The sequence below is a fragment of the Procambarus clarkii genome, chromosome 32 (genome assembly GCF_040958095.1).
Source record: "Procambarus clarkii isolate CNS0578487 chromosome 32, FALCON_Pclarkii_2.0, whole genome shotgun sequence".
Taxonomy (NCBI): domain Eukaryota; kingdom Metazoa; phylum Arthropoda; class Malacostraca; order Decapoda; family Cambaridae; genus Procambarus; species Procambarus clarkii.
The window spans coordinates 27,581,253-27,596,661 of NC_091181.1; the positions used below are offsets into that span (position 1 = coordinate 27,581,253).

General features: G+C 42.8%; 1 protein-coding gene across 6 annotated transcripts in view; it reads left to right on the forward strand.

The window, feature by feature from the left end:
• The first annotated feature begins 461 nt into the window (after positions 1-461).
• The window catches only part of LOC123759510 (major facilitator superfamily domain-containing protein 6), a 51,701-nt gene continuing 36,753 nt past the window's right edge, over positions 462-15,409 (forward strand). Inside the window, exons 1-2 of one of the 6 annotated variants that reach the window (XM_069335053.1) lie at positions 462-753; positions 8,719-8,823. In XM_069335053.1, the coding sequence (XP_069191154.1) occupies positions 747-753; positions 8,719-8,823 (112 nt within the window). In that variant the 5' untranslated portion in view covers positions 462-746. The other 5 variants (XM_069335052.1, XM_069335048.1, XM_069335049.1 and 2 more) reach the window with 5 other exon arrangements.

Sequence of the window (15,409 nt, forward strand, 5' to 3'; positions counted from 1 at the left end):
CTGATAAGGCACAAGAGATTGCAGTCCTAGACGAGCTTGCATGCATAGGTGTCATAGAATAGCTCCTAAAATGGACTGAATGCTTGCATGAAGGATAGCAAAACTTTCTTTCGAAGGACCACAGTTCCGGGTAAAGTGGCTACGGAACTTAGTCCTCGTGTCGGGAGTGCTAAGCTCCACACTACCCAACATTTTCATGGGCGTCATTGCTAATGTTAAATTTACGGAAGCAATGCAACATGCAGATGATGCCCTGATTCAAACCCTTAGAAAGATGAAACAATACATTCATGTCTAACCAGGTGTCATGCTGGGTACGGTTCAAGCACATACTAACGACCGCTGAGGGTGCCAGACTTACAGGCACCCTCGACAGTGTGGACCCCAAACACCCTATGTGCTTTGGTCTGCACTGAACTCAACAAACAGGGGTCCTTGCCGGTGGCTCATGGGGCCGTGAGCCGCCAGTGTGACCCAGCGCTTGTGCCAGGCGCTGCTGTACCCTCTCCTCACACCCCTACACTCACACACCTCACCACTCTCACATCTACACCTCCACTGCAGGAGGGAATCCTAACATTGGCAGAAATGGTGACTTTTTACTCTCCTAACAGTCGTTCTTGATTACTTTTGTGCGCTTAAGAGAGTTTCTAACAGATAATTGAACACTTTACATTCAACAACGCAAACCACTGAACAGCAGAGGACACCATAAAGTTGAAGTGAGGCTCCCGCGTGTACTGAAGATGACAGGTATGTCTCTATGTTACATATGTCGTATTAGCGACATTATAGAAGGTGTCCACTATATTATAACCCATGCATCCACATAGACTGGTCAGTATAGTGACCGCCTGGCATTCGGCAGCGTCGCCGTTCGATCCTCTATTCTCCAAGTGGCAAGGTACTTTCCTTCACTCTACTCTTATACTGACAACTCTTAGTCTGCTCTCATCTCTCAACACTTAGTCTGCTTTCATCTTTCAGATCTTAATCTGCTCTTAGCTCTTTGTTTGACATATTCCTTCCAGCTGTTGTATGGTGTATAGTCGTGCTGGATTAGCGCTTCCTCCGGACAAAATACATTTTTTTGTGCGTCGGGTGAAACAAAACACCATAGGCAATATAACTTTTTATTAAATTTAAATATTAATAACAAATATTTGCAGCTGCAAGTTGCATGAAATTGTTGCAAATGCAGTTGCTAGTAAAGGCAATGTAAAGGACCTGGGTGTACTCATGTCGGAAGACCTTACCTTTAAAGAACACAATAAAGTAGCCGTCACAACTGCAAGAAAAATGACAGGTTGGATAACAAGAACTTTTCACACTAGAGGTGCTATACCGATGATGATACTTTTCAAAACGCTTGTGCTATCTAGAGTGGAGTACTGCTGCACAATGACAGCCCCTTTCAAAGCTGGAGAAATTGCTGACCTAGAGAGCGTGCAGAGATCCTTTACTGCTAGAATCCACTCAGTAAAACATCTAAATTACTGGGACCGACTAAAGAGCCTAAATCTGTACTCCCTTGAGCGCAGGCGGGAGAGATACATAATAATTTACACGTGGAAAATAATTAAGGGGCTGGTCCCAAACCTGCACACAGAAATAACACCACATGAGACCAGAAGACATGGCAGGATGTGCAGAATACCCCCGTTGAAAAGCAGAGGTGCAACAGGTACTCTGAGAGAGAACTCTATCAACATCAGAGGCCCGAGACTGTTCAACACGCTTCCACTACACATAAGGGGCATAACTGGCAAACCCCTCACAGTGTTCAAGAGAGAACTGGATAAGCACCTCCAAAGGATACCTGATCAACCAGGCTGTGACTCATACGTCAGGCTGCGAGCAGCCGCGTCTAACAGCCTGGTTGATCAGTCCAGCAACCAGGAGGCCTGGTCGACGACCGGGCCGCGGGGACACTAAGCCCCGGAAGCACCTCAAGGTAGCCTCAAGGTAGGTAGGTAGTAATTTGCAACTGAAGTTGCTGGATTTTTTTGACAGCTTCGAGGTTGCTAGTAAGTTGCAACGACAGTTCCTAGAATTTGCAACTGCGAGTTGCAACCTATGGTGTGCATGTGCAGGGATACATGATAAGTGACCTTAATAACTATACTTGTATACCTATTCCACGTAAGTAGGGGCACATGCACCCGAACATAGTAGTTCGTAAATAGAGTATACAAGGAATTCATCCCAGAATTATAAGTGGTGCACTTAACAATAATAACGAAGGATGCATATCGCCTATGCAGAGGTAATCCTAAATAATTAACATTACTAATTACCAATTAATTACCCAATTACATGTGTGTCTAGCATTACATGTGCAAGTGATGAGACAAACTACATATGCATACAGAAACAATGAAAGAGTATGCATGATGAAAGTGTATACATGTGTATAAAGGTTCAAATTAATAGAAGTCGTGGCAAGCATGTAAGAGCTGAACATAATAAAGTTGTGCCGGGTGATGAAGGGCGGGGGGGGGGGGGGGGCTAGAGGTACTGTGAAGCCCAACATTCGCTGATGAGTAGGTTTGGGTATGGGCGTATGGTGGGCTATATGGGCATATGGTGGACTATATGGTGGGCTATATGGGCGTATGGTGGGCTATATGGTGGGCTATATGGGCGTATGGTGGGCTATATGGGCGTATGGTGGACTATATGGGCGTATGGTGGACTATATGGGCGTATGGTGGACTATATGGGCGTATGGTGGACTATATGGGCGTATGGTGGACTATATGGGCGTATGGTGGGCTATATGGGCGTATGGTGGACTATATGGGCGTATGGTGGACTATATGGGCGTATGGTGGACTATATGGGCGTATGGTGGACTATATGGGCGTATGGTGGGCTGTATGGGCATATGGTGGACTATATGGGCATATGGTGGACTATATGGGCATATGGTGGACTATATGGGCGTATGGTGGGCTATATGGGCATATGGTGGACTATATGGGCGTATGGTGGGCTATATGGGCGTATGGTGGGCTATATGGGCGTATGGTGGGCTATATGGGCATATGGTGGGCTGTATGGGCATATGGTGGACTATATGGGCATATGGTGGGCTATATGGGCATATCGTGGGCTATATGGGCATATGGTGGACTATATGGGCATATGGTGGGCTATATGGGCATATCGTGGGCTATATGGGCATATGGTGGACTATATGGGCGTATGGTGGGCTATATGGTGGACTATATGGGCATATGGTGGGCTATATGGGCGTATGGTGGACTATATGGGCGTATGGTGGACTATATGGGCGTATGGTGGGCTATATGGGCATATGGTGGACTATATGGGCGTATGGTGGGCTATATGGGCGTATGGTGGGCTATATGGGCGTATGGTGGGCTATATGGGCATATGGTGGGCTGTATGGGCATATGGTGGACTATATGGGCATATGGTGGGCTATATGGGCATATCGTGGGCTATATGGGCATATGGTGGACTATATGGGCATATGGTGGGCTATATGGGCATATCGTGGGCTATATGGGCATATGGTGGACTATATGGGCGTATGGTGGGCTATATGGGCATATGGTGGGCTATATGGGCATATCGTGGGCTATATGGGCATATGGTGGACTATATGGGCATATGGTGGGCTATAGAGGCGTATTGTGGCTGGATGTGTAAGCAGTGTTGTGATGTAGGTAGGCATATGGTTGCTGTTGGGGTTTGAATAAATGTCTGTCCTTGTCTGTGCTAAATAGGGACAGACAAAATATAAATTATACAAACAGACAAAATATAAATATAAATGTCTGCTGATTCCATTGATGTTAATGAGATAATCCTTTCCCTTAAAACTAAGTCTAGTGCTCTTGCGGAGATACCAACTCTAATTTACAAAAAAAAAAACTCAAAATTTTTAGCTCCTGCCATTGCAATGCTTTACAACAAGTCACTTGAACTCCAAACCTTTCCAGATATTCTAAAAAAAAGCGAGAGTAACCCCAATCCATAAATGTGGTGATCTCACTGATGTCAACTTCAGACCTATATCAGTTCTACCGAACTTGTCAAAAATATTTGAAAAACTAATCTACAAGCAGCTCTGCTCCTATATAGCCAAACACAATATACTTAGCTCTTGCCAATATTGCTTCAGACCCAAAAAAGCACTTATTAGTATGATTAACTTGATACATGCAGTTCTTCATTAAAATGAGTTCCCTGCTGGGTTATTTGTTGACTTACGTAAGGCTTTTGACACTGTCAACCACCAAAACCTTCTTCTTAAATTACATCATTATGAAGTCAGAGGTCACTCCCTACAATATCTTCAGTTTTACTTTACTGACAGGCTCCAGTATGTTTCTATGAATAATTCAATTTCTCCCACCCTACCCATCAACATTATTGTTCCTCAGGGCAGCATACTTGGCCTTTTCCACTCTCTCATCTACATTAATGACCTTCCAAATGCCTCTCAACACCTCCTTGAGGTTACCTTGAGGTGCTTCCGGGGCTTAGCGTCCCCGCGGCCCGGTCGTCGACCAGGCCTCCTAGTTGCTGGACTGATCAACCAGGCTGTTGGACGCGGCTGCTCGCAGCCTGACGTATGAGTCACAGCCTGGTTGATCAGGTATCCTTTGGAGGTGCTTATCCAGTTCTCTCTTGAACACTGTGAGGGGATTGCCAGTTATGCCCCTTATGTGTAGCGGAAGCGTGTTGAACAGTCTCGGGCCTCTGATGTTGATAGAGTTCTCTCTCAGAGTACCTTTTTTTTTTTTTTTTTTTTTTTTTTTTTTTTTTTTTTTTTTTTTTTTTTTTGAGATATATACAAGAGTTGTTACATTCATGTACAGCCACTAGTACGCGTAGCGTTTCGGGCAGGTCTCTGGAATACGATCCCCTGCCGCGAAGAATCGTTTTTTCATCCAAGTACACATTTTACTGTTGCGTTAAACAGAGGCTACAGTTAAGGAATTGCGCCCAGTAAATCCTCCCCGGCCAGGATACGAACCCATGACATAGCGCTCGCGGAACGCCAGGCGAGTGTCTTACCACTACACCACGGAGACTGTTTAGACCTGTTGCACCTCCGCTTTTCAACGGGGGTATTCTGCACATCCTGCCATGTCTTCTGGTCTCATGTGATGTTATTTCTGTGTGCAGGTTTGGGACCAGCCCCTCTAATATTTTCCACGTGTAAATTATTATGTATCTCTCCCGCCTGCGCTCAAGGGAGTACAGATTTAGGCTCTTTAGTCGGTCCCAATAGTTTAGGTGTTTTACTGAGTGGATTCTAGCAGTAAAGGATCTCTGCACGTTCTCCAGGTCAGCAATATCTCCAGCTTTGAAAGGGGCTGTCATTGTGCAGCAGTACAGTACTCCACTCTAGAGAGCACTAGCGTTTTGAAAAGTGTCATCATCGGTATAGCATCTCTAGTGTGAAAAGTTCTTGTTATCCAACCTGTCATTTTTCTTGCAGTTGTGACGGCTACTTTATTGTGTTCTTTAAAGGTAAGGTCTTCTGACATGAGTACACCCAGATCCTTTACATTGCCTTTTCGTTCTATGTTATGGATGAGAGAGTTTTGTACGTGGTTTCCGTTTTTTTATATTTTCATTTTTTCCATAGCGCATGAGCTGGAACTTATCTTCGTTAAACACCATATTATTTTCTGTAGCCCATAGAAAGACCTGATCTACATCTGACTGGAGGTTTGCCGTGTCCTCTATGTTGCCTACTCTCATGAAGATCCCAGTGTCATCTGCAAAGGATGATACAGTGCTGTAGGTTGTGTTCTTGTCACCTCAAACCAATTCTATTTACTGACGACACAACCTTCATTTTCTAGAGTCCTGACCCCTCTTGCTCTTAATGTCACAGTGAACACTAACCTAAATAAAGTCCATCTTTGGCTAATTGCCAACAAACTCACCCTTAACATTGACAAAACTTTCTATATTTTGTTTGGAAATAAATCCTCAAATCAAATTAATCTAAGAATGAACAATATCCAAATCAGTAACAAAGTAGATGGAAAATTCATTGGTGTTCTCATCGATAACAAGCTGAATTTCCAGGGACACTTTCAAAATATATAAAAAAAAGTTTCTCAAACTGTTGGCAAGACCAGATATTATGTACCTCGCCCTGCCCTGGTGATGCTCTATTACTCTCTCATCCATCATTATCTAAATTATGGTATTTGTGCTTGGGGGTTCTACTGCACAAAATCACTTACGTCCTCTAATTATTCAATACAAAGCTGCTATTAGAACAATATCTAACTCTGGCCCCAGACAGCACTCGATACCCTTACTAAAATCTTTGAATATGTTACATATTAAGTCACTGCACATCCTCTCATGCGTACTCTGTATATTTAAAACTCTGAACTGCAATGTCAATCCTGACCTTAGAAGCTTCCTAGAAGGTTGTAACAAAGCTCATGGGCATCACACCAGTAACAATTACTTATTTGATATTCCAAGAGTACGACTTGACCAAACTAGAAATGTTCTACAAATCAAGGGACCCAGAATGTGGAATGGTCTCCCCAATCATGTCAAAGGCTCTCTCAACCAGTTTAAGAGTAAAACCAAGTGCTTTGTAACGGTTCTATTGTTACGTAAAGTATGGTGACAAATAAACACAGACACTAAGATACTATATATATATTTGGTCGAATATACAGAAGTACACAGGTGATACGTTGGTGTGAGTTGAGCGCACTGAGCGTTGGTACAGTATCTCGCAAGTGTCTGCTCTAGACCACACTTGAAAGTAGACTAGTTAATGTTTGCTATTCTTGCTGCTTATATTGCTCGGGCAACACATCACCGTGTTGCCCAGGCAACGCCTCACCTCATTCATCTCCAAAGGTTGACAGGAATATTAACACTATATTTGGAGCGAGTATATTATTGGGATAATCTACTCGCTACAGCTTCTTAATTAACTTCATGTAACCTACCTTACCCCACAAATGTCAACCCATGTCTTGCTTTTGTTAAACAATGCTGCTTGTTCTCCAGCTTGTACAATTGCTTATTTCTGCCATGTTCCCTCCTTTTTATTTTTTTATTTCTTTTTTTCAACACAATTTAAACCCAATCCCAATTACTATTATGTTTTAGTCTAAGCGTTTTTTTTCCACACCGTGCCCGAAACGCTATGCGTATTAGTGGCTTTAGGTATTGTATGTACTAGCTCTATCTATAAATCCTACATTATGTTTGCTTGTAAATCAACTATGTATGTAATTTTCCTGATAAAAACTTATTCATTTATTTATTTATTTATTTATTATTATTATTATTATTATTATTATTATTATTATTATTATTATTATTATTATTATTATTATTATTATTATTATTATTATTATTATTATTATTATTATTATTATTATTATTATTATTATTACTATTATTATTATTATTTTTTTTTTTTTTTACATACGGTATCTGTACATGAGATTTGTAATGACTTCAGTCCCCCCTACAACATGAGGTTTGGGGGGGGGGTGTTTGGAGGATTTCAGAGAAAACGGCAGAGGAGCGGAAGAGAGGTAACCGACCAGAGGTAAATCAACTGCTGCCTACTTTGACCCATCAATGGACACTAAGCTAACTGTTGATGTAGGTCCTGTTGGCTTAGGTGTTGTTTTAGCCCAACACAAACCTGGTCAACCAGATTCCATAGTAGTAATTTCCTACGGCAGCTGTTCTCTCACAAATGTTGAACAGTACAGTCAGACAGAGAAAGAAGCTGTTGCCCTTATGTGAACTGTGACCTGTGAACACTTCAATGTGTATCTGCTTGGTGCACCCTCCACCATGATAATCACTCACCACAAGCTGTTGGAGACCATCTTCATTAATCAGAAGTCCATGATGGACAATTATATTACTACTTGAGGGCAGCAATATTCCGAGGTCAACGAAATCTCGTAGACTTGAGGCAAAGCGAAATTCACACCAGTTAGTCCATCTATCATTATTCTATTATGCAGGAAGACCCGCACGTCTATGGGTCATCCAATAAGGTTAGCAGACTTCTAGATGTTACCACTGCTAGGCTTAGGCTCGGCTACAAGTACCTCTGGCAGTTTGCAACATCTGCTTATCCAGATTAGACTAAATGCAAACTCAGCAGAACTATTCACATACTTTGCACCGTTATATAATGTAATGTGGAAAAAATCACAGAATTCAGAGAACACCATCAATGGTGTCCAAGAAATGTTTTAAGTACAGTACTTCATTCATAATGATGTACTGCCAGAAATCTTTGCGAAGTATCTAAAATTTGTTTACTGTAGGTAATGCATGCACATGACTGTATAGATGCCACCCAGTTAGGTGGGTGTGCAACAAGATTATTAACTGTGTAACTTGCCGCAGTACTAAAGTGCTTTATAAAGAGACTGTTGTGAGCCTCTTGTTAAATTACTTGAGATATAAAAAGATTATTGATATGTACAGTACTGTTTATGTATTTGTGTACATAAATGCATATATATGTACATGTGTATTTAATATTAACAATTGTGTAACTAGCTTCACAAGATTGTCACCTGCTTAGCTAAACGAACTATGGGGTTCAGTTCCTGAACCAATTATGTGGCTCTGTAACCCTTTCCACCACTGCCCACGGGATGGGTATGGGGTGCATAATGAATGAAATAGAAATAACTTGCTCATAACCTCCCACGACAGGCTCGGTTGAGGCAGGCAAAGGTTGGAGCACCTGGCTGAAGAAGGAGCTGACATGGAAGAAAGAACTTATACTCATCAAAGTTATCCAGTTCCTTTACTCCGGAGGTGAGTACTAGGTGCTGAGATCACTTGACATAGAAGGACATTAATAATCTTAATTATTTCCAACACAAGTATATCCAGCAGGAAATACTGTATAGTAATTAAGCACAGTTGTTTATTCTCATTAAATATAAAAAATATTTAAATCGGTGGCAAGCCAGATGTTGTCCATAACGAATATTTGTTTAATTAGCTAGTAATTAATTCACCATATAACTTGGTCATTTACATTATAATACTGTACCCTCATGATGTATAGCTTAATGGGCCGGGTGCACAAAAATATTCGTCCAAATATGAAATATACAGTAGTGAAAGCTGTTAAATAATTCTCATGTTATTTGGCATCAGTGTCATGAAAATTTCATCCCAATATGTTAAGAAATGGATTTTATACGAATTTACAAAAAACAAAAGCGTTTTGCAACCAGTAATAATGTTAACAATAACTCTTCCTAGTTAGTGGAACTCATTAATAATGCAGTGATTAAGAGATGCAAGCACCTGTCTGTTGCACAAAAAAAAAAAGAGTAGTAGCTGTAAGGAGGGTCCACAAAGTGGATATGTAGCTGATGTCTTCTAGGATTGCTGATTGCCACCTGGAGGGCAAAATTTCACACAAATAATAATGAGTAAGTATGTTATGTTGCTGTATTTTATTATATACAGTACTGTATCATATAAATACATTGCCCAAATGCCAATATTTCTTATGTCTACCAATTTTGATTTTTTTCTCATCTGATATTATTGTGGCATCTACATTTGGAGAATGCATACCCATCACTAAGTATGTGAAGTTGGAACGAAATGGGTCAACATGTAATTCAGCCACAGACAGCAGAACTTTTGACTTGGAATTTTTTTGGCCAACTTATTCACAGATTTCAAACTCAATTTTCTTTGTCTCTTTAGGTTGTTTTTGCTGAATGGGGACCAGATAAGGGCTTTATCACTTATATGAAGTATACTTATATATCCTCTAACCCATTATAATTATGCCTATATTTAGTTTTTTGATGAGGGTTATTTTTCTTGACATCATTTCAACACATATTGGTTATCTTGAGATGATTTCGGGGCTTAGCATCCCCGCGGCCCGGTCCTCGACCAGGCCTCCTTTTTGTTACCCCCAGGAAGCAGCCTGTAGCAGCTGACTAACTCCCAGGTACCTATTTACTGCTAGGTAACATAGGCATCAGGGTGAAAGAAACATTTTGCCCATTTGTCTTCGCTTCCACCGGGGATCAAACCCAGAACTACGAATCCGAAGCACTGTCCACCCAGCTGTCAGGCGCCTATTGACCTACAACTTTCACATATTTGAGTATGAATGCTAAGAAATATTTATTAAAACTTACAAGATATAACATCAGTTCAAACTACTGTACTATATTTATTGTCAAGAACTTTACCTTCATTTTTCTGTATGAACAGGATTTTCAACTTTGAGACTGAATTAAAAAATCAGTTTCTGAGAGATTCCCACCATTTTTACATAATATGTACAAACTTCTTAGTTCTAAGATTTCCAGAAAACCGTTTATTCATAACCCATAACTTTGGGAGTTATATATTTTTGGGTATAAATTTTGTGTATACAGTATTTTGAAGGCCACATTGACCACATTTTTTGTTTGTTTAGGAAAATGAACATTATGTCCCATTCTAAGTCCATAATGAATAAAATAAAAATTGGTGACATTAAAAAGAATTTAACACTTTGGCGTGCCCCACGCGCCACCCTATATATTATGTGAGAAATCTTTAAAGAATTCTGATAAAGAAAGAGATCTAGGAGTGGTTCTAGATAGAAAACTATCACCTGAGGACCACATAAAGAATATTGTGCAAGGAGCCTATGCTATGCTTTCTAACTTCAGAATTGCATTTAAATACATGGATGGCGATATACTAAAGAAATTGTTCATGACTTTTGTTAGGCCAAAGCTAGAATATGCAGCTGTTGTGTGGTGCCCATATCTTAAGAAGCACATCAACAAACTGGAAAAGGTGCAAAGACATGCTACTAAGTGGCTCCCAGAACTGAAGGGCAAGAGCTACGAGGAGAGGTTAGAAGCATTAAATATGCCAAAACTAGAAGAAAGAAGAAAAAGAGGTGATATGATCACTACATACAAAATAGTAACAGGAATTGACAAAATCGACAGGGAAGACTTCCTGAGACCTGGAACTTCAAGAACAAGAGGTCATAGATTTAAACTAGCTAAACACAGATGCCGAAGAAATATAAGAAAATTCACCTTCGCAAATAGAGTGGTAGACGGTTGGAACAAGTTAAGTGAGAAGGTGGTGGAGGCCAAGACCGTCAGTAGTTTCAAAGCGTTATATGACAAAGAGTGCTGGGAAGACGGGACACCACGAGCGTAGCTCTCATCCTGTAACTACACTTAGGTAATTACACTTAGGTAATTACCCCTCAACTGTGCGATTTGGGTCCCAGCGTTTCACGGGAGCGCGCGTTAATTCTGAAAAGTGTATACTCTCTTCAACTTTGTCACCTTAATTCTCGTCCTACGAGATTAAATTTGGTATCATTGTGTTTGCAATAGAATTCTCTACAGCACTAAATGCATATAAACTCCAAAAGCCCGGCTAATTACCCACAGCAAACAGAGAAAGTGCGAACGAGTTACCCAGGAGCGCGCAAAAGCGATAAAATGTGTTCACTCTTTTCACTCTGGTAACCTCAATTTTCGTCCTAAGTCTTTCATTTTGGTATCAATGGGTTCGCAATAGAATTCTCTAGAGGAACATTAGCATATAAAGTAAAAAACCTGGTCACGCTCCACCCGCCGACGAGTTGAAGACGGGCCACACGTTAACTGCGAGTGAGCGCCCAGATGCCTTCCAGCTACACTCCCAATTCCTGCCCACAAATGTTTAGTATTTAGTATTTTAGTATATGTAGTATTATAGTTTAGTATTTTTTGTGTAGTAGTTGTACATCACATAAGCATTGTAGATAGCCATTTGCACAAAATAGATGGTCATTTTCTTCGTCCATTTGTGAGTTTTCCTTATGAAGTGATAATATTTGATCATTTGGTCAAAGTGGTCAACACCTTTCATGGTTGTATTGTAGTCACAGATTGCATTCGGCTTGTTGACAGTTACCAAATAGTCCCCAAAAAATCGGATAAAAACCTGATTTTTGGCAATTATTTTAGTGGATGACGCAATGTTGCGTCATCCCCAAGATTACCGACAGTAAACGGATGACGCAATGCTGCGTCATGCCCGGGCGAAAGTGTTAAAATTGTGAAATTTTTCAAATTTTTTTTATTGATTTTTTCTGTTCATGTTATAATGTTAATCCATTGGGAAAAGTTGGAGCATTTACCATGTAGATTATGCACACAAAATTTGAGTGTTTGAGGAAGGTTGAGAAGATGTGCATCCGTCCCCTTAATGATATGCAAGTTAATATTCTACAGCCGGGTATTGTTTCAGTCTTGAATATACAGTGCAATACTGTACTGTATATGCCATCTTTAATAAAAATATTCAAAATCCTAATATGATATATTTTCTGTGGGGAGCCCCTCTGGCTCCCTAGAGCTATCGGACTGATATACGCTATATTAGTCTGGGGCATCAGTCAATGGAGTTCTGTCTACTGGGGACCACAAGCCAGAACCTGGTCCCCCTCAGAGAGGCACAGGGAGCAATGGCCTATAGAAACCCCCATACGTTTGGGAGCATTCCATGTCTGCCATTGACTGGGGTTAGGCACCCAGAAAGGTAGGCATAACAAAACAAACCCCACCCGGTAAGAAATTGCAGCCGAAGACCAAACAGAGACAGAACTGCCAAAAAAAACATAAGGACACAAGCAAACAAACAAACATCATTCTCTTTGCAGGGTTTGCAGTTGTAGGGGGAGGGGTTTTCTTATCCCGCCCTTTCCTGTATGAGTATGATTTGGGGTTGGCTCCTCCCCAGGTTCGGTTCCGGGTTCCCTTGGGTTCCTCGGCTCCTTCATTCCGGAGGTTTTCTGCCTTTCCAATCCTACCTAAGGTGGTTCGGGAGGCTATTGAGGCACAACTTCTGCATGACCCAGATTTGCTTCTGTGATGGATCCGTCCTTGTTTGAGTATGGTTCTTCTTCCCCATATTGGGTGCGTTGTGAGGTTCGTGAGTCATCCTGGCTTGCCGACTGCCCTTTCTTTTCCCAAGGAGCGTGGCACGGGTTTTGTCAGATCCGCATAACCTTTCGTGGGTCGCGATGGGGGCAAGGCTCGCGCTGTTTGCTCACACCTGGTTCCACGATTTGTGGGCATTTTGGGTCGTGTCCTCCAGCCTGTGGTGGCATTGGGCGGCTCCTCTTTTGGGGTGTTCGGGGCTGGTGGGGTAGGTTTCTTTTCTTTTGCTCCGTCTGGTCATTTTGAAGTGGGTACACTGGAACGTGGCAGAAATGACCCCGTCCCTTAGGCATGTTTCCCACCTGTTTCTAGTGCCGAAACGGGACTGTGTGGATCTGCATTCATTCTGGCCTTATCCCGTTTGAGCCCCTTGAGTCCTTGCCCCTCCTTTCGGATGACCACTCTGTCCCAAGTCCGGCTCATGGTGTGTCTGAACCTCCGGGACGCGTATTGGGACATTCTGATTCATCTGGGGTACAAGGATTGGCTAGGTTTCATTGTGGGGGCAGCAGGCTTACCGATTTCATTGCCTTTCTTTTGGTTTGAATCTGGCACCTCGCATATTGACAAGTCTTACCCGGATCATAGCGACCCGTCTGCGTTGGCTAGGGGTTTGGGTTCTGGCCTACCTCTACGACTGGTTGGTGTGGGCTCTGTCTTTCCGTCAGGCTCAGAGCACTGTGCGCGAGTTTGCAGTGGTTTGGCTGTAGCTTTGGAAGGTTTGAGTCGCTTGGGGTTCTACGATCTGGCTCAATTTGGGCTGCTCTCCAGTGTGGTTCATTGTCTGAACCGCAGGGGTTCTTTTTGGTCTTTAGCTCTTTTGGGGCTGGTCACTTCGAGTTCTTGTCTGCTGGATTCTTGGGGTTTGGCTCTCTGTGCTGTTCATATCTGGGGAGTGTCCAATGTCCTGGTGAACCGCCTGTCTCGGTTCATTCCCCCTTTCTCCGGAATGCACGGTCAATACCAACTCATTCAGTTGGCTCTGCCGGATGTACGGGCTCCCGGAGGTAGACATCTTTGCGTCGGCATGGTCTCGGCGTCTCCCGATATACGTGGTGCCCTTCCCCAACTGCAGAGACGATGCGTTGGATGCCTTTCGGCAAGACTGGATGAGGTGGGGTTACCTAAACCCCTTCTCCCTGGTCCAGCTGTTGCTTTCGATTCTAGCTCTTTTTAGAGTCTTAGCGAGGGAGAGTCATCCTTGTGGCCCCTTGGTGGCCGGCCCAGCCTTGTTTCAGGTGCTGCTTGCTCGATGTCTGAACCCAGGACATTTTCCATAGCTCCGCCTCTTTCAGCAGATCGGTCCAGTCTTGTGCATGACTGGTTTGGTTTACTCCTCTGCTCTTCACGTCTGATCTTTTTGACCACTTGTGTAGTGGTATACTGGTATACATAGTGGGCCAGCCAGAGGCTTGGAGCCCATGCAGGAATTTCCCCTGCAAAAAAAAAAAAAAGCAAAAAAAAAAAAAAACATGATGAGGTGGCCTCTTGGATGGTGTCCCACTTGCGAGCTTCATCTTGGCAACAGTATGAAGTTTCCTGGTGTTCTTTTTGTCATTTTCTCTCTTCATAGGTTGTCTTCAATTTCTGATCGGGTTGTTTTGTCCTTTCTCTATTGGCTTTTCAGGATCATCATTTAATACCCAATACTGTTGCCTTTTATCATGCAGCGCTGGTGGAGCCGCTCCAGCTTGTGTTCAAGGTGGATGTCACTTTGGCCCCGTTTCGCAAGCATTCTCATGCTTTGTTTCACCTCCAGCCTACTCATGTGCCGCCTGAGCCATCCTGGTTCTTGGACCGGGTGCTCTCTTTTCATTCTTCTCCTTGGATCGTGATGGCCCTTTCGGTTCAAGATTGTTTCTCCAAGTCTGTTTCTGTTGGCATTGGCTTTTGGGGGTCGGGTTGGTGAGCTTTATGCTCTCCTTTGGTGCAGGGGTTTCTGCTCTTTCGGTCCTGGTGATCAGTTTGTTCGTTTGCAGCCGTCTCCTTCTTTTCTGGCGAAGAATGAGATGGCGGCCTTCCGGAGGTCATTAATGGGTCATTAATGCTTGGTTGGTCATGCCAGTGGGTGCATCATGTGTTGTGTCCCATTGCAACTCTCGCCGTTACCTGAGTTCCTCGTCTTCTGTGGCCGGGGACACGCTTTAGATTGATCCGATTTCCATCGTTCCCTGATCCAGGGCTCGGGTCTCCCATGTCATCTGCAGAGTTCTAAAGTCTAGCCAGCTTACGGTCTACCCTCCTGCCCATGACATTCATAAGTTTTCTGCTTTGGCTGCCGTGTTCGGCAACGTGTCTTGGGCTGACATTCAGTCACGGGGATTTTGAAGGTTGACCAGGGTCCTGGCCGCCCGTCATCTGGTCAATATTCCTGGTCCCTGTCGTTCTTGTGTCTTTGAGTTGCAGGTTGCATCCAGTTATCT